Source organism: Dermochelys coriacea, chromosome 20, assembly GCF_009764565.3.
Source record: "Dermochelys coriacea isolate rDerCor1 chromosome 20, rDerCor1.pri.v4, whole genome shotgun sequence".
Taxonomy (NCBI): domain Eukaryota; kingdom Metazoa; phylum Chordata; order Testudines; family Dermochelyidae; genus Dermochelys; species Dermochelys coriacea.
Genome location: NC_050087.2, coordinates 14,762,336 through 14,781,791, shown reverse-complemented (window position 1 = coordinate 14,781,791; position 19,456 = coordinate 14,762,336). Strand labels below are relative to the sequence as shown.

The following is a 19,456-nucleotide window of genomic DNA, read 5'->3' as shown; positions in this document are numbered from 1 at the left end:
ATAAAGTGCCTGCTGCATAAATGAATCTGTCCCCTGGGGGGCGGGGGAGGCTGATCTTGTTGGTGGGAGCCCAGGGGTCCACACTGCAGCCCACCCCTTGTGTGTAATAATTTTTTTTTTTAGAGGACTCTAATATATTAGCCTTTTATACAGTGACCAATTACTGCTCGTTTTAGCCTATGCCTCAGTTAACCCGTAACATAAGTGTAAATGTCCCAGTTGTCTTGGCGTCTGTTCACCCTATGGGGGAGGGAAGGGGCAGATCCTGTCTCCCCTCCAGTTCTGAGAAGTGGGTCTGCGGGGGGGGGGGGGTCGCTGTGCCAGAGCCCGTGGCGCCTGAGCCATAGAATGTATTTCCGCTGCAACCTGGTGCCTTTTACACTTTATGTAAATAGTTGATTTCTCTCTCTCCCCCCTCCCCCCCCCCCCAGTGCAGTTTTTAAGACGTTTATAAAAACAATACAGACTCTGTGGCCTTGGTTTATTTCGGCCGTGGGAGGGGAGCAGAGCCGTTCGTCCGTATTCCGGCGCCACCTAGACCACCCTGCTCTTAGGGAGAGGGGTGCGGCTAGTTGTGTATGTTACCGTCATGAAGCCCCCCCCCCCCCCCAGCAGGAGAGCAGGGCCCCATTGTGGTGGCCTGGGGGCCAGACATCTGGTCCTCGTCCTCACTAACGTGAGGTCTATACCACACCCCTTCTGTTGATATAGGGGGTGTGAAAAATCCACACCCCTGAGCAATGTAGTTATAGTGACTTATCCCAGCAGCTGTACTGCGAAGACAAACCCTGAGGGATTCTAATACAGGTGAGGACGCTCTCGTGTGGCCGAGGCAGGGTGTAGTGTTGACAGGCGCTAGCAGGTCCAGCTACAAACTCTGGAGGGGCTTAAGGTTTCCTTGAGGCTACGCCCGCTTCTCCCTGGAACTCCGCCTTGTGCCAGTGTGTTGGCTAACGAGTTAAGGGCACTTCTTTTTTGCTCATGTGCTGGAGAGCCTGGATGGGAATGTGGTCTGGGAAGCTTTTAAATGTTATGGAGCTAGTTGAGGCCAGCCCCAGCTTTGGAGGGTTGTTCTGGATTACCTCGGGCGCGGTCAATTACCCTGTCTGCTAATGCGATGTACAACCCTCCTACGGCTACCCGGCAGTAGAAATGCATCCTGGTTTTGCAGTGAGGACAGAGCTAAGGAACGATTATCCCTGTTTTTCACTTGGGGAAACTGAGGCACAGAGGCAGTGACAACCCCCCAGCTGCACAGTGGCAGACTGTAACACAGGTGGCCTCACAGGGTGCTAGTGGGTTTAGAGTAGGGGGGATTGGCCATCAGGACTCCTGGGTTCTATTAGCAGGGCTAGGCCCGGGGGGAGGAGGGGGGACTGGGAGTCAGGACTCCTGGCTTCTATTCTCAGCTGTGGGAGGGGCATGGGTTCAAGTAGGTAAGGAGTCCTATCTTTGCCTTCCATTGATTTTGCTGTGTGACCATAGGCCTGTCTCAGTTTCCCCATCAGGGCCATGGTACTTTTACTTCCATTGGGAAGTTCTCAATAGGGTGTTAGAGACAACATTTAAATTGCTAATTTCTGCTAGAGTAGAGCAGGGGCCCAGTCACGCTTGTGCTGTCTCTAGCCACCCCCTTTCTTACTCCACAGTGGATGGGGGGAAGAGGGGGACCCCAGGAATGGAACAGCAGTTTAGCTGAGTTGGAGTGGGCATTGGCTTACTCAGAGCAGGGGCCTTAAATTCACACCCTCACTTAGTGTGGTATGGCTGCCCCAATAGACAAGGGCTTAGCCTGAGCTCAGAGCATCCACACAGGGCTAAGCCCCCTTGTAACTACTCTCGTTTAAATTCCTAGCTTAGGCTCTCATGGGCATATCCCTCCTGGCCAGCTCCCCTTGGGGCATTGGACAGGCACCAACTCAAGCTAGTTCCCCTCACATGACCATAGACGCGGGTGGGACACCACAGCCTGGCTCAGACTGTTCCCCTCTGTGGTGCATTGGCAGGTTTCACTTCCCCACTGCCCTCGGCTGAGGAGAGTGTTGGGCTTGGGGTGGGGACACTATGAGCGACCTAGTCTAACTCCTGGCCAGCCTCTCCTGGGTCTTCATCCCTTCTGATCCTGCTGCTGCTGCGTGCTTCCTGCCAGAACTGGCTGCAGAACCCTGGTGTCTCCTGCTGTAACCATTAGGCAATTCTTCACCTCTGGAGCTCCCCTAATGCATTGAGGACAGCACAAAACTGCTTCATTTCAGGGGAGAAGGGGGCAGGGGCAGAGGCAGAGATTTTTAACTTCCTTTAAGCCTCCAGTGGTCATTCTAAGGGGGCAGGGCGTGGATCCCCCTGAAGGGGGGGTGAAGGGGCCTAATGGTTGTCTACCACCCTGCCCTGTCCTGGGAAAGGCAACAGCCCTCAAGCCCCAGGCTGAGAGTTCTAGCCCTGCTCCTCCTGCACCACTCCAACTTGCCGCAGGCTGCAACTTAGCCCTCGATGCCAGAGCCCCACATCGCCTCCCATGCATAACTGCAGGCACCCCAGTGCCTGGAGCAACCCTTTGCAGCAGTTATCAAAACTAGCTGGAAGGCTTTGGTTTATTGCTGTTGCTACAGCTACCCCCACAACTTTGCTGGGAGGGGGAATCCCCTTTGCTCCCTTTCACCATCTCACACCCTCCCACGCTGGCAAAGAGACGGGGGAAGCTACAGCTGCAGTGGCATTTTGCATTTAAAAAGCCGTAGGCTCGTGGGTGCAATGGGTCTACCAATCCTTCTCGCTCCCGCAAGGTTCTGTACACGGAGCAGCCGCCTCCAGCAGCGGGGCGCTGGTAGAATATTGCACGGGCGCAAGCCGCTGAAATCTCTGTATTCCCCCATCCTCTGCACCGGTGTGGCCCAGAAGGCTTTTGTGCTTGGGCTAGTTCCCCTGCCCCCATCCTGCTACCGGCACTGGTGGCCAGGCTAGCGGCGAGATCTCCAGGCAGTGGGGCGCTCTCGCTCCTTCATCCTGTCTTGGCTCTGCAAGCCATTGTTCGTGGGCCGTGCCATGGCGGTGGAGGAAGCTCAGGGCTCCATTTTCCTCACTGGTTCTAGTTTCTGGGACAGCACCGTGAGGATGGCGTCAAATTTCCTGTAGCGCTCGGCCCGGTCCGCGGCCGCTCCTTTGCTGCCCCAGAATAAGCGGAGCGCGAACTCGGTTTGGAAAGCTTCAAGGAGCTCCGGCGTGGCTTGGAATCCTAGCAAGAGGAGAGAAGATACCCGGGAATGGCTGAGAGGCGCAGGACGGCTGGGGCTGGCTCATTCCTTCCTACGCTGTTTGTGTAATCGCAGGCCCGGGTACTAAGAACTAGCTTTATTGAAGGCGAGGCCTAGCTCTACATCCGCTGGGGCTACTCAAACCATTTCCATCACAGCAGGTTTGAGAATATTACTGTTTGGCCCTGCCTTGTGGGCATTGCAGTGCAGTGGCCGCATATCCACCACCACCTCTAGGGGCAGGGCTCCCACGTTAGACTCCATCTCCCATGATGCACCACAGCATCCCTTCACGGTGCAGTGAAGCAATGGCATCATGGGACTCCCAGGTCAGGGGGGCATCATGAGAGATGTAGTCCAGCTGGGGAACCCAGCCCAGAGATAATGGGGAGCATGACGAGGTAACTGAACTACAACTCCGCTGAGGCTCTGGAAAACCTTCAGCCTGCCCCAAGCTGGGCCGATAGACACGGCTCCCTGCAGCCCTACCTTGGAGCTTGGCCTCTGCAGTGGCTTTGTAGGCCCCGGCGCTGGTGGCGATGGAGCGGGCGGACTCCAGCGTCCGTAAGAGGAGGTCGCAGCTCTCCTCATGGTCATCCCAGAGCTGCTCCCCTTCCATGAGACTGATGAGAGGCAGGAGGTGAGGGACGGCAACTTCTCCGGGGGAGGAGTTCCCTGCAGCATGGGGACAAGGGGTCAGAGAGCCACCTCCAAGCAGGGACCTGTACCCACTCGCGTATCCAACCTGTGCCTTGGAGGCCAGGCACCCGGCAGGAGTTGGGCCGACAACCCCAGACATGCACACCGTGGCCGCTCGAGCTGGAAGAAGACTCCATCAGCAGGTCTTTTATCTCAGGCCTTGGTCTCTGCAAGTCTAGCCCCTGGGGTTGATGTATCAGGCAACCAGGCACAGAAGAGGTCTGTCCTAATCACATCTCTCCCCCCGCACGAAACTGCAGTGGAAGCTGCTCGGATAAATGTGCAACAGCCACCCCCTCCCCACATGATTGTAGATGCTTCCAGCCCTCACATGTCACACCTAGCGTTAGTCAGTATGGGAACTGTGGGGGAGGCTCTAATTCTCTCCCTTCTACCTGAATGATGCTTTGCTGTTGGAGGCTGGGGCTAGAGTAACAAGGACTGACCATGGAGGGTGAAATGCAGCTCTGGTGTAAAGGGTGGATCTATGGACAGTACTGAGGCTTAGTACAGGGGACGCTGGGAGAAGAGGAGGATCAGACCCCATTTGAGACAGGAATCCTCTCCCCTGCATGGACAGAAAGAAGGGTGTCCACTCTATCTTAGGTACGGACCTGGCAACCACCACCCTAGCAGCTGGGCACCTCGCTGTCATTAATGCATTTAACCTCACCACCCCCAGAGAGGCAGGGCTCTTATCCCTATTGTACAGATGGGGAAACTGAGGCACAGAGGGTCTATGTGATTTGTCCACCGGGATGCTGGAGCAGAGCTGGGACTTGAAGCTGGTTTCCCCAAGTCTCAGGCCAGCACTCTAACCACTGGGAGAGCCATCCTCGTGGATTGGGCCAGGGCTATGGCATAAAAGGGTATTTGCGGGAGAGGGGGAATAGCAGCACATTTAGGGGACCTGTACCATTTGGCATCAGAGGTGGGTGAAAGGGGCCTGGTTTTGAGCCAGCCCAGGCTGGTGGGACACAAGCCCAGGTGAGGCCATCCATCTATACCCCCCCGCCCCAGCCTAATTCCCACTTCTCCAGGTGTCAGCCACCCCCTGCAGCCCTCCCTTCCCGGGCCGAGATTCACCCCCATGATGCTCCCACCACGTCCCCTCCTTGCCCAAGCAGATCCCTCCCCAGCTTGTTCCATCCCCTCTCAGGTCCATAGACTGGGCACCCAGCGGGCCATGTTTCACCTTCCCCCCGGTTGAGACGTTTCACGAAGGGCTTGAGGTCCTTCTCGAAGGCGATGGCGCTCTCGGTGTGGCTCTGCCGCAGCTTCTGCCACGTCTGATCCAGCCGCGCAATCTGCAGCGTGGTGGTGGGGACACAGGGATAGGTGTGAGATATTGGGGGGGGGGGGGCGGGCTTGGGGCAAGCATCATGGACCAGACCCTGGCGACTCGCCAGATGGATGGGAGTTCCTGTTCCTTAGGGGTAGATCAAGGCCTGTTGGATCCCATTATGATGTAGCAACTCGAGACTGCGCCGGGCACTGCACAGACCAACTGACCAAGACCGGGGCCACATGGTGCCAGACGTTGCTCAGGTGCTGGCTGAGATCGGGGGCTCCCCCCTGTGCTGGGTGCTGCACCGACCCATAGGCAGTCCTTGCCCTGAACAGCTCACTGTAAACACACAGTGTGGGCAGGGGGAAACTGAGGCACAGAGAGACGTGACTTGTCCAAGGTCACAGGTCTCCTAGTCCATTCACACGTTATCTCCCCCTAACCCTGCGTCTCCTCCCCACTAATGGGGACCAAGGCAGTTCTGCTCCCTCCCATCTGTTCCCCAGGGCTCCATCCAGCAGCCCAAACTCCAGGGCTCACAGCCCGTCCCTTGACGAGACAATTCCATATGCCCCTCTCTATGGGCCAGCCCAAACCATCCCTCTCTGTCGGCCTCATCAGGGCTGCCTTACAGGCTGGGGCCAGGGCCGGCCTCCATGGGGTCACCCCCCCGGCTCGCCCCTCACCTGGGGCAGCTGCAGGCCCTTCATCACGGCCGACAGAGCAAACAGGTCCCCGGCCAAGCCCTTTAGCTCCATGGCCAGCTGGACGATCTTGTGCAGGGTGGCAGCTCGCTCCTCCACACCCCCTGTACAGCCCAGGATGTCCACCGCGATGCCCAGGGCAATGAGATGGTGCCTGGAAAGGGCAGAGACACCGCAAGGGGCTGAGTCCTACCGCTCGCTAGCAGGGCAGGCGGTGGGGCTGTAGCTGCTCAAGGGAGGCTGGTGTTACCTGGGGCAAGCTAAGCAGGTCTGGGCTTGGTTGTGTGTTAAATGGGAGACCTGCAAGGGAAACACCCTGTACATAACACAGGGAGGGGTTCAGGAGGGGGAGCGCCGAGCTCTGGTCTCCACTTAAAACATAGGTTAACAGCCTAGGTGTAAGAAATTAATCCCCCCTCCTTCCCCCTAATGATCTAGATAAGCCCCAGTGCAAACACCCTAGGGTGACAGAAGAATTCTTACGTTGCCCTAGTTACTGCCGCTGGAGGGGGTGGCTTTACTACGGCGATGGGAAAAACCCCTTCTGTCATGACGAGGGGGCCACGTTGCAGCTGTAGGGGGTGTAGCATAGACATGCTCTAAGTCAGCGCAGATCCTAATGCCCCAGCATGGTGCTATTGGGGTCTGTGCTGCAGTGAGTGGGGGTTTCAGGAGGGGGCGCAAGTCAGTGCAGACCTCAGTACCACACTGCAGTGCTAGGAGATGCTCTGCCATCTTTCACATGAGGCCCCGAGCTTGTCTACACAAACATTTGGTCCCCAGCATGCTGGGGGTGGGAATTTACCGCAGCCGGCCACGCTCCAAGATCTGGTCTCCACTACACACCTATAACTCTGGCACCAAGGGGTGTGAACTGCCCCCCCACCCCCACCCCCGGCTGATGCCCACCGGAAGCGTGCGTTGATCCAGTCGTGTTTCAAAGCACATTCACAAGCTGGTACTGCACATCGCACGTCACCTGGGTGCACAGGGACAGAGCGTGCAGGCCGGGAATGAGGGTAGGCTCCCACCCTAGCTTGCTGCAAACTAAATGTTCATGCAGACGAGCCCTTAAGTGCAGTCTTAACCTATTCTGTGGTCAGTAAAGGGCTTTACCCAGCCATGCCCTGGCCACGTTTTATTCTAACTGCCCCCCGCAGCTTTCAGTAGACTCCAGCTCCTCCTCCTGCCAGTGCAAATCCTGCTGAGCTGTTTCGCCACCCTCGTGCCCTCACCCAGAGGCAGCCGCATTTCAACACTGCTATGCCTCATCCCGCAGCCTCCGTCCCCACACCCTGCTCCCCCAGGCTGGTACCTTTCCAACAGGTCCAGGCGCAGCTGGTGCCCGTGAGGCAGGGTGATCAGCTCCAGACCCGAGCTTACCCCCATCGCTTGCTGCTGCTCCCTGGGCACCCTGGTGATCCTGCCAACCTGGTGCAAGCAACAAACAAACGCGGGGTGAGGGCCTGAGATCTGCCGGGACAAAGGGACCCTCCTGCCGGTAGGGGGTGGAGGGGAGCCAGGTAACTGGGTCCCCCAAGGGACAGGGGCTTTTCTTATTACACTGAGAGCCCCTGGATACTCCGATCCCTCCATTCCACGTTCACTGGGGAGCGAGCAGTACCCCCAGCCAGGCTTAAGCAGCCCCAAGCAAAGACCATGGAGGGTGGGTCCCCATCGGTCCGTAAGCCACCCCCTACCTATCTCCAGGATTGCTGGGCTGCAAGGAGTGGAGATCAGTATGGGGGCGCTCTCCCCACACAGTTACGCTAGGGGGTGTTGTGCTACAAAGGAGCAGGGCAGGGGGCTCAGGAGGGGGCGCTCTCCCCCCAGAGGCAGTGTTGACCCCAACCCGCTATAACTACCCCGATCTCTTACTTCCTGTTCTCCAGGGCTGCTTCCCATCAGAGCTATGGGGCTCCTACCCATTCCTCTTATGGTGGGGGTGGGGACAATTCCATAGCCCCCGAGATCCCCTACCCCCCAAGCAATCCCCCCCTCCCCTCAATATTTAACCCCTTCTACCCACAGGCTGCAGCCTCGCTAAGCTGGCAAGGTCTCAGCTCTGGGAAGGGCCAGTCCAATGGACCCTCTTGGAGGGGGGAGAGTCTGAGGACCACGGGTGGGGCTGGGGCGTGAGAGGAGAGGAGCTCTCTATTAATTGGGCTGGAGAAGTATGAGATGGGGCTACCCGTGCAGGATAACAAGCTCCCCGAGCTTCCCCCCAGGGGAGAGCGGAGCAGCCGCTGGGCATGGCTGGGGTACAAGTGCACAGACCCCAGTGGCCAGTTTTTACCCCCAGGGTCCGATTGCATTCCCAGGGGGTCCTGGGGTCCAGGGCTGTTAGAGGCAGGGGGTAATGCCACCCACTTACCCATGCTGGTCGGGTTTAGTGTCTGGGTGCTGGGTGTCACGGGCTACCGTGGCGCTGGTAGACCCTGATATCCAGGCCAATGATCCTGTCTGGCCTTAAATTCTATGGCTCTGTGGGGTCTTCCACGAAAAGGATCTCAAAGCCTCACAACCAGCTCACCTCCCCGCACCCCACTGCCCTGGAGGGCACTATCATCCCCCACCCCCCATACAGATGGGGGAAACTGAAGCACAGGCTATAGTTGCATAGTGAGTTGGCAATAGAGCTGGGACTGGAACCCAGGAGTCCGGGCACCCTGCCCCCCCCCCCAACTATTAGACCCCAGTCGCCTCCGAGAGCTGGGGATAGAATCCAGGAGTCCTAGCTCCCAGCACCCCCCTGCTCTAACCACTGCACCCCACTCCCCTCCCAGAGCTAGGGATAGAACCCAGGAGTCCCGGCTCCCAGCTTCCCCTTACCAGACAGTCCATGTAGAGGACATGCAGGGCCATGGTCCGGCAGTCATGCCGGGTGAAGAGGTCCTTGAGCCGTTTGAGGGCACTGGGCTCCAGGGGCTTGTTGTCGGGGGGCAGGAGGAGCGAGGGGAAGCTGTGGGGCTGGAAGGAGGAGGCTGTCTCCAGTAGGGGGCGCACAAAGTCCCCCATCTCCTCCTCGTAGTGGCGTGGCTGGGGGAGCGGCACCTCCTCGTCCTCGAGGAAGCCGAAGGCCGTGTCCGTGACCCGGGCCCGGCCACGCCACTTCTCCTCGGTGTGTAGCCGAGCCACGTGGCTCCGCAGGCCAGCCGGGGCTTTGGGCACCAGCTCGCAGTAGGTGCTGGGCTGCTCCTGGGAGGCGTCGGCCACCAGCATGGAAGGGACCCGCAGGGGCTTAGGGGGAGCCTTGGAGTGCAGCTGCCCCTCTGAGCCTCTCAGGGCTGCACCCCCCTCGGGGTCCAGGGACCGGGAGGCGGTGGGCTGCAGCATGGGGTCGCTGCCAGTGCGGAAGAGGGGCGAGGGGGGCGGGAGCTCGCTCCGTTCCTGGGTGCCGGCTGGAGCTTCCGGGCTGCCTGCGGAAGGAGACGGGACCACATCAGAGCGGGGAGCGGAGCAGCCAGACACATGGACCTTACAGAGCCTGGTTCTGATCTCAGTCAGGACTGGTGTGAATCCGGAGTCGGTCCCCTAGGGACAGGGGAGTTACACTGGCATGAAAGCAGCGGGGTGGCAATCAGACCGATGGTGATATGCAGCAGGGCCAGATCCCCACTTGGCAGAAATGGGCTATCGCTCCATTGGAGTCAATGGAGAGATGCAAATTTACACCAGCTTGAGGATCTGGCTTGTAAGAAGTCCGTCATTTGGTGTATTACGGTAACGCCTTGGAGCCCCTGTCATGGTCCAGAACCCTGTTGTGCTAGGAACTGTACATTATCTATTAGATGTATTATGGTAGTGCCTAGGCGCCCTGCTCATGGATCAGGAGTGTGCTAGGCGCTGTGCATTATACATAAGAATGGCCACACTGGATCAGACCAAAGGTCCATCTATCCAGTATTCTGTCTTCTGACAGCGGCCAATGCCAGGTGACCCAGAGGGAATGAACAGAACAGCGAATCATCACATGATCCATCCTGTCGCCCATTCCCAGCTTCTGGCAAACAGAGCCTAGGGACACCATTTTTGCCCATCCTGGCTAATAGCCATTGATGGACCTATCCTCCTTGAACTTATCTAGTTCTTTTTTTAACCCTGTTATAATCCTGGCCTTCACAACATCCTCCGGCAAGGAGTTCCACAGGTTAACTGCGTGTTGTGCGAAAAAATACTTCCTTTTGTTTGTTTTAAACCTTCTGCATATTAAGGCATCTAATAGATGCATTATGGTAGCACCTAGGAGCCCCACTCATGGACCAGGAGCGTGCTAGGCACTGTACATTATCTATTAGGTGCATTACAGTACCACCTGGGAGCATTGCACTAGGGGACTGCACAAATCCTGTTACACCGGCGTAAATCCAGAGGTTTGAAGGTAGCAGCCAAACCAACCCCTGCCCTGTACCCCTCCAGGTGGCGGAAGGGGTTAATACCCCTCCCCCCAGCAGAGGCAGCCTTTGCCCTCCAGCCCCAGCTCCCACGCACCTGTCCGCAGGTTACTGTCTGACTGCGCCGTGTAGAGCGGGGGGAGCCGTCCCAGCTGATCCAGCCCGGTGGGCTGGCTCCCGCTCCTGTCTTTCACCCTGCAGGGAGAAGCGGTGACACCGTGAGCCCCAGGCCACTGCTGACCCCCAAGCTGCAAAGTGCCCATGCCCAGAAAGAAGGGGATGCCGGAGTAATGTGCCCAGTAATGTGTTGGATCTGGGATCCTGTCCTCCGTGCCAGGGCTGGGCTGCTTCATGGAACGTGATCATTCGCGGGGAAGCCAGTTTGGAGCCCGAGTCACTGGTGTGAGTCAGGCACGGCACCAGGGACCGGCCTTTCAGACCCAACCCACAGCGCGGGGGGCAGTTTGGCAGACACAGGGTTAATAATCAGGGCAGCCCCTATCCCCCTGTGTTCAGAAAGCGCTTAGCAAGTAATTTAGCATCATAACCCATCTCCAGGTGAGAAGATCAGAAGACCCACTTCACTGATGGGAAAACTGAGGCAAGGAAAGGGGAACGGGCTTCCCCCGAGGTCACATGGTGACTCTATGGTACAGCGGGAATAGAACCCAGGAGTCCTGACTCTGAGTCCTCCCTGCTCAAACCCACAAAACCCCCCCAACTCCCCTCTCAGGGCTGGGAACCGAACCCAGGCATCCTGACTCCCTGCCCTTCCCTGGCTCTAACCGCTAGAACCTACTGCCTTCCTGGAATTGGGCAGAGAACCCAGGAGTCCGGATTCCCAGCCCCAGCTCTAACCAGTGCCATTTCCCATCCCAGCGCTCACCGGAGCATGTTCCCCTCTGCCAGCATCTCCCCAGCGGTGAGTCTGTGGATGCCGAGTCTGTGAGCAGGAGCCGCTCCCCCCTTGGCCAGCTCCTGCTCATCCAGACGGGGCTGGCCGGTGGCCCCGTAGCGCTCTTGCAGCCAGCGCAGCGGCACGTCCCGGTTGACGGGCCGAGAGACCACGGCGCCCGAGGTCTCTGAGACGGGCTTGGAGTTGCCCACGTAGAAGCGCACCAGGGCCGGCACGTTGTCAAACTGGTCCTGCTCAAACTGGAAGAGGGTGCGGGAGTAGCCCAGGCGAGGGCGCAGCACCACCCGGATGATCTTGAAGTGCAGGGTCTCGCCCCGCCAGCGGCAGGACAGCACATAGTCCCCCTGGCTGGAGCCTGAGTCCCGGATCAGGAAATCCCCGTCCTCCCCCAGCAGGGACTTGGCCTCCTGTGGAGACAAGGGCTGTTCATTGGTGAGGATGGCAGGCAGCAGGACCAGTGGTTAGAGGGGGGCAGGGCTGGGAATCAGGACTCCTGGGTTCCATTCCTGGCTCTGGGAGAGGAGCGGGGTCTAGTGGTTAGAGCGGGAGGCAGGGGGGCTGGGAGTCAGGACTCCTGGGTTCCATTCCTGGCTCTGGGAGAGGAGCGGGGTCTAGTGGTTAGAGTGGGGGGGAGGGGGGGCTGGGAGTCAGGACTCCTGGGATCCATCCTTGGCTCTGTCACTGACTTTCTGTGTGACCTTGGCCAAGTCACTTCCCCACCCTGCACCTCTGGGTCCCCCTCCGTAAACCAGGGATACCAAGCCCCCTGGGCTGGCGCGACTGAGCTCCATGGGATCTATGCCGCATCCAGGGCAATGAAGCCTGACCTCAGCTGGGGCCTCTGGGCACTACCATAATACACCTAATAGATCGGAATCGTGGGTACCTCCCGCGGCAGGCAGCCGTGGTACCACGCGTGGCTCCGCAGCTCGTCCATGCTGAGCTTCAGCTCCTCCTCCAGCTCCTTCCTGAGCTTTTCCTTGGCGAGCTCCATGGTCATGTCTGCTCAGGCCTCCTGGATGGCAAAGGGTCACAGGTCAGCAGCAACATCTTCCTCCCAGCAACTGGTTTAGTGCCCCCCCTTCCCTCCCCAGACTCTGACCTCCTGGCCCATCCCCCCCAGACCCACGCAGCCTGACCTCTCCCAGCCTCTGACCTCAGGACAGGGCAGTGTCTTAGAATCATAGACTATCAGGGTTGGAAGGGACCACAGGAGGTCATCTAGTCCCACCCCCTGCATGTCCATGCCCCTGTTGAGATCAGGGCCCTGCTGTGCCGGACGCTGCAGACAATGAGAAATAGACAAAATGGTAAAATGCAGGATAACAATCCTTCCTCTCGCTTTGTCTCTTTAGACTGTGAGCTCTTCAGGGCAGAGACGCTCTGCCTCTGCCTGAGCAGCACCCGGCATGGCAGGGGCACCCCCAATCTCAACTGGGGCCCGCACAGCACCCAGCCCGATGGCGGGGGACAGGGGGGAGCCGATCCCGATCGGGGCCTCTAGACCAGGGGTTCTCAACCTTTTCCTTTCTGAGGCCTCCCCAACGTGCCCTCCACGGCCCACCTGTGCCACAACAACTGATTTCCTGACAACCATTGTTCTAGAATCTACTGTAATATCACCACTAACGTTAGTGCCAATTGCTTTGTGGGTGGCACCCAGGATGGTTGTGCAAAGAGGGGGAAGACGAGGGGAAGACGATAAGACGGGGGAGTGGAAAGAGCAAAGTGCCAAAAGCAGCTGTGGCATGTAACCCTCTCTGATCCCTTTACCCTGCAAGGAGCCTGGCTGTTCACCTGGATCCGGAGGAGTCTAGTCCTCGGGATCAGATCCTCCTGTCCCAGTGGTGGTTCCTCCGGACTGTCTGCTCAGGGCGGTTCCTTCCGGTTCACGCAGCTCCTTGCCTAGGCAGGTTATCAGACGCCAAACACACCTTGGGATGCCTGGGCTCTGAGTCAGCGGCACTGGGAGCCTGCCAGCACCCCGTGACCCCGGCAGGCCGGAAGAGTTCCAGCCCAGCGAGCAGGCCCCGTGGTGCAGCTCCAACCGGCTGGCGTGCAAGAGTCCTCAGCACAGGGGACGGGGCCGTTCGATACGAGTCTGCGCTCCTGCTTACGGAGGAGAGGGAGAGGGCACTGCAGGAGCTGGGGGGGTTTGCCCTGCAGCCAGCGTGCGCCCCACAAGGTCACTGCATCCTGGTTGCGTGTGTGCCTCAGTTTCCCCTCCTCCTTCACCCTGGTGGCACTCAGAGACCAGGCAACTGGGAACAGAATGCAGGAATCCTACTCTCCAGCCCGCCTGGCACTCCCCTTCCAGAGCTAGGATTCCTGGGTTCTAATCCAGTCTCCCCATCAACCACTAGACCCCACTCCCCTCCCAGAGCCTGGTTGATTCATCTTACTGAACAGAAAGTCGTCACCTTCAGGCCTTGGATCCAGAATCCCCACGTCCATCTAGTCCTTTCCTAGGGCTTCGGTCACCCTCGGATCAGGACCCCCTGCTAGCCTTGCTCCTGGGCTCCTGCCCCTGCTCCTGCTATGACTTCCCCCAGCCCCCACAAGCACCCTGTCTCCTCCACCCACCCCGGACACCCAGCCTCTTCTACTTACGGAGACCCCCAATAAGTCACATGACTCTTCACAGCTGTGGTCCCTCCAGTCAGGGGCTGCACCTTGGGGCTCCCAGTCCCTGCTGAGAGGGGCTGGGACTGGAGTGGCCTGGAGCTCCTCCCACGGGCAGCGCTCCTGTCCTGCTCCCCACAGCGCCCCCTGCTGGGAGAGACTGGGACTGGGGTAGCCAGGAGCGCCCCCCACGAGCAGCGCTCCTGCCCCGCTCCCCACGGCACCCCCAGCTGGGAGAGGCCAGGGCTGGGGTAGCCAGGAGCTCCCCCCATGGGCAGCGCTCCTGCCCCGCTCCCCACAGTGCCCCCTCTGAGCTCCCTGTGCCACTGCCACATGGCTCACCCAGGCCCTTTGGCCCCAAACACCGTCCTTCCCTGTCGCCTGGGTGCGTCTCCATATCCTGACTCCACCTGCCCAACCAGCTGCTGTGCCACGACGGGAACCCTAGAACAGTGGTTCTCACCTGGGGGGGCTGCGAGCAGGTTTCAGGGGGGCCCGCCAAAACGAACCAGAGAGGGGCCGGCGTTCAACTCACTGGGGCCCAGGGCAGGAAGCCGAAGCCCGAGCAACTTAGCGTCACAGGGGCTCCCCTGTGGCGTGGGGCCCTGGGCAACTGCCCCACTTGCTACCCCCCCCCCCCGACCTCCGCCCTGGCTTTTAATCTACTGGATATGCAGAAAAACCGTTGTGACACAGGTGGGCCATGGAATTTATATAGCATGGGGCAGGGGGGCAGGGGGAGAGGGCTCAGAAAGAAAAAGCTTGAGAACGCCAGTGTAGGCTTAGCGCATCTGTGCACCCGCAGGTACCACACCCAAGCTGGGCGCACACTCTGCCCCCACAGCCGCCAATTGGGATTCTGGTCTAAAGCCTCCTCGCGGGGAACTAGGCGCCCGCAAAGCCTGCTTGCCTCGAATGCAATTAACAAGGACAGACACAGCCGGCGCAAGGATCCTGCTGGGTGAAAGAGGAGCGATTACAGCTTAACTCGCTTCCTCAGCCTGACAAGCCAAGGGCCTAAAATGATCAGGGCATGGGGACATGCCCAGATGACCCCGGCAGGCGACCCACGCTCCATGCTGCAGAAGGTGGCAAATCCCGTCACTTCCCAGGTCCCTGCCAATCTGGGACGGGGGGGGGGGGAATTCCTGCCTGACCCCAGATCTGGCCATCAGTTTGACCCTGAGCAGGTGAGCTAGACCCACCACCCAGACATCTCTGGACCTCCTCAGAGCACCAGTCCCCGTGGTATTCCATCTCCAGCTGTGGGGTGCTGCAGCATGGGCCACCCCCAGCTCTGGCATCGGAAAAGCTCTGCCTCCAGCCCTGATCCCACTCAGCGGGCATTCTGCAGCTGATGGCCCACAGGTCTAGGATCAGGCCCTGAGCGTGGGCAGCGGTCCGTTCTCTTGATTCCCAGCGCCATGCATTAGCTACCCGACCGTCGACACCACTCACACGTGGGACTGGGAGGGAGCATTTGCCCACATGGGCACAAGCATGTGGCACAATGGCCTGCAATTTAGGACCCCACAGTCCTAATTTGGACCTCAGGCTGTCCCTAGAGACCTAAAGGACGGTGACTCACCCCCTGGGCCATCATCCTGCAGATGCCAGGATGCTCTGCCCCCCAAATCTTGACACTGGGTTCCCACAGGAGGGACACAAGCCCATATGGAACAGGGCTTAGACCCACCCGTTCATTCAACACAGGTGCTGCTGAGCTGCCAAAGGTGGGCACCAGCTGCTACAGACTTGCACTGGAATCAGAGAGGAAAAGGCTCCAAGAGGAATGATGTTCCAATAATTTGGGCCCCGTTTAGGACTTGGGAGACCCATGTTCTAATCCCTGCTCTGCCACAGACTCCCAGGGTGACCTTCGGCAAGTCACGTAGCCTCTCTTTGTACAATGGGGGTACCAGCAGCGTCCTGCCTCAGATGAGGAGTTGGGAGGATAAATATATTAAAGACGGTGAAGGGCTTTGAGATCTGCTTGTGAAAAGCACTATGTTAGAGCTCAGATTATATCCCCTGCTCAGCCAGCCAGCCTTCTGCTTCCTTTGATCCTTGCAGCAAAGCTGCCAAGACAAAATTCCTGCCAAGGTCAGGGACAGGCCCCCGTCTACAGAAGGGCTGAGCCCGCTACACCAGAGCCAGCCCGTGCAATTTCCCAGGTCTGTAAATCACAAGCTCAGATCTGACGTGACTTCCCCCATGGCTAATTCCCCTCACTGTTAAAAATGTGATTCTTATTTGCAACATGAATTTGTCTGGCCTCAGCTTCCAGCAGCTGCATCTCTTCCTGCTAAATGTCAGAGCTGCCTAGGATAGGTCCTTCTAGGCTGTGATCAAGTCACCTCTTAACCTAAACAAATCAGGTTGCTTAATTCTCTCAGTGTGAGGCCGGTTTGAATCACTCTGATCAAGGGATACAAGAATCTACGACTTACAGGCAACTCCGGGGCCTCATGTGAGGGGATTCCCAGTCTGACAGGGCATCCAACCCTCTAGGACCATTCACCACTGGGTCTCCACCCTCCAGGGCTCACGTCAACCCCCCGCAGAGATGCTTCCTCCTAAAAGGGGATGAGATTCAGATCAAAAGCCCCCTGGGAAGAAACTGATTGGCGAGTCAAGTGAGATGAAAGGAGGGGTGGCTTCCAAGCTCTTCGGCCCCATCCCAGAGCCCCGGTTTCTTCATCAGCAAAGAATTAGAGAGACAGATAAAAAATCACAGGGAGATGATGGTACATGCTGGGCCCTGATTTTTATCAGCGGGGCAGACCAAATAAGCAGCTAAGCCAAGCGTACGCACCAGTCACGCTCCACGGAGAATGGGGAGATGCAGGGCCAAGGTCTGGCCTCAGCTAGGGCAGTGTAAATCCAGAGTCACTTCAGTGACATCTATGGATTGACACTATTGTCTGGATCTAATGCAACAAGGACTGGGGGGCGGGGTGGGGGGGATACCAGTCTGGCTGTGACAGCTCAGACCAATGGGCCCATCAAGGGTGAGGCAATACAGAGCTAGATGGGTCCATGGAGCTGATCCAGGGTGGGGCGGGCAGGATATGAGCTAGATGGTCCCATTGGCCTGACCAGGCACCACGGTGTGGGCGGGGAGGGAGGAGGTGAGATACCGGGCTAGATGGGCCCATTGGCCTGATCCTACAGGACAGTCCCTACGTCCTGGCCCCTGAACTCCATGTCACTAGGTGAGCGGCAATGCAGGGGCCTGGTGATGCTATAGTTTTCCTGGCTCTCACCACTCTTCTAATCCCCCAGCGCAGCCCCATTGGACGGGAGACGCATGCCCGGCTCAGGACATGGAAACCCCGGCCCTGTGGCTCCATCCCTGGGAATCCAAACACAAAGAGCTGGGCGGCCGCACAATGGGGAGGAAATCCTCCACCCTGGCATGCTTCCCCCCCGGCCATTGCAGGCCCAGTTTGCTGGAACAACACCAGCGCTGAGGCAGGCTCAGGGACTGGATCCTCCTCCCACACTCCCCAGGGAACTCTGCCGGTGTAAATCAGCCACGACTCCAAAGGAGCAAAGCCAGTTTACACCAGCCAGGGATCTGACCCCATCAACTCCCATGGAGCAACGCCCATCTACATGGGGGCAAAAGGAAAACTGGCAAAGGGACAGCAACGACTGGACAATGGAGCCAGTGCGACCGCAGGGGAAGGAAGCCGGTCACCCGAAATAAGTGACGTCACACGTGTATTTGTTCCGATCAGCCACAGCCCACCGCCGCCAGCGCGCCTCACCTCTGCCAGGGCTTCGTGGGCACCGCGGGCCACCTGACCACAGCATAGGCAGGACACATGCTGGCTATGTGCTGATTTCAGATCAGCAGGGTAAATCCAGGGTCCCCTTCCGACTGCCACGGGGTCGGTGCTGAACCAGCCCCTATACCCCCCAACTGTCTTTCCCGCAGACAGATCATCGCTCAAGGGCTAGATAAGGGGGGTTGTGCTTTTAAGCCAGCTGTAGGGGGGGGTGTGTGTTGCGGGGTAACCAACAAACAAAGGGTGCTGGGGTGGGGGCAGGGTATGCAGGGATTTAGGGAGAGCTCCAGTCTCTCTGGGGAAACAGTCTGAAAAATGGCGGTGGGGAACAGAGATAAGATTCCCCCTAGGCTCCGAGGAATGGGGCAGAAGGTCTTTGCTAATATACTCCCCGCAAACAAATCTCCTCCCACCCCTGTAACTGGGTACCCCATCAGGGCAGGAGCCAGTGGGAACGTCTCCCATGTCACTGCCAGGGCAGGGGTCCCCAGAGTAGATTCCCCCCTCCCAGATCCTGGCCACCTCTTATTGGGCTGCATCCCCTCAAGATCTCACGCCCTGGATAGCTGCCCCCCCATCCTAGCCACCTCCTATAGGGTAGGGCTCCCCGCGCCAGATCTCACCTTCAGGACACCCCTGCCATCTGGATCTCCTCCTATGGGCAAGGTCCCCTCCCACCCCACATCTCACCTCCCGGACAGTCCCCCACCCCGATCTGGCCCATTTCCTTTCCTATAGGGCAGGGCACCCACCCAGCTCTCATCTCCAGGATACACCTCCCCGATTCTAGCCGCTCACCCAAACAGAAGCAACGGGTCCCCTGCCAGACCCCGCAGGGCTCCCCCTTCCTGGCCACCCCCAGGCAGGGCAGGCGCAGGGGTGGGCGTCCAATGTCTCTCCCATACCTGAGCGGTTGGGGCGCAGCGCTGCGCTTGAGGGTCCCGTGCGCGGCTCCGGCTCCCTCCAGCCCCGGCAGGTCCCCGCCAGCCCCGGGCTCTCCGCTCTCCCCATTCCGCACATTCCAGCGCCCGGCAGCGGCTCCGCCCAGGGCCCGGACCCACCCCCGGGAGCAGCGGAGCCCGGGACCAGGCAGGGGCGCCGGAGCCGGGGGAGTTGCGAGCCTGTGGGTGTGGGCGGGGCTGCGTGCAACGGTGAGGGGCTGGGGGGGTGACGAAGTGAGGTGGTGAACGCTTGTGAGTCTGGGAGTGAGGTGGAGTGTATCCCTGTGGCTGTGAGTTGGGTTGTGTGATCTGGGTGTGAGTTTGAATGCATCTGTGTGACTGTGAGTTTGGTTGTGTGTTCTGGGTGTGAGTTTGAGTGTATCCCTGTGAGTTGGGTTGTGTGATCTGGGTGTGACAGGGGGTGTGAGTTTGAATGTATCTGTGTGACTGTGAATTTGGTTGTGTGTTCTGGGTGTGAGTTTGAATGGATCTGTGTGACTGTGAGTTTGGTTGTGTGTTCTGGGTGTGAGTTTGAGTGTATCCCTGTGAGTTGGGTTGTGTGATCTGGGTGTGACAGGGGGTGTGAGTTTGAATGTATCTGTGTGACTGTGAATTTGGTTGTGTGTTCTGGGTGTGAGTTTGAATGGATCTGTGTGACTGTGAGTTTGGTTGTGTGTTCTGGGTGTGAGTTTGAGTGTATCCCTGTGAGTTGGGTTGTGCGTTCTGGGTGTGACAGTGGGTGTGAGTTTGAATGTATCTGTGTGACTGTGAGTTTGCTTGTGTGTTCTGGGTGTGAGTTTGAGTGTATCCCTGTGAGTTGGGTTGTGCGTTCTGGGTGTGACAGTGG

General features: G+C 58.7%; 1 protein-coding gene across 4 annotated transcripts; it reads right to left on the bottom strand.

Moving 5' to 3' along the window:
• Positions 1-30: 30 nt before the first annotated feature.
• On the bottom strand, positions 31-18,786 carry SH2D3A (SH2 domain containing 3A). Of its 4 annotated transcripts, XM_038378121.2 has the most exons (12): positions 18,574-18,786; positions 16,325-16,450; positions 13,050-13,361; positions 12,139-12,267; positions 11,223-11,659; positions 10,434-10,531; positions 8,775-9,361; positions 7,258-7,373; positions 5,925-6,096; positions 5,146-5,257; positions 3,741-3,926; positions 31-3,232 (listed from the first exon to the last, which is right to left on the bottom strand). In XM_038378121.2, the coding sequence occupies exons 4-12, from the start codon at positions 12,250-12,252 to the stop codon at positions 3,060-3,062; spliced, it is 1,995 nt and encodes a 664-aa protein (XP_038234049.1). In that variant the 5' UTR covers positions 12,253-12,267; positions 13,050-13,361; positions 16,325-16,450; positions 18,574-18,786; the 3' UTR covers positions 31-3,059. The 4 variants fall into 4 exon arrangements, with proteins under 4 accessions (XP_038234049.1, XP_038234051.1, XP_038234050.1 ...); XM_038378123.2 differs by lacking the exon at positions 13,050-13,361; XM_038378122.2 differs by lacking the exon at positions 16,325-16,450.
• Positions 18,787-19,456: the final 670 nt, after the last annotated feature.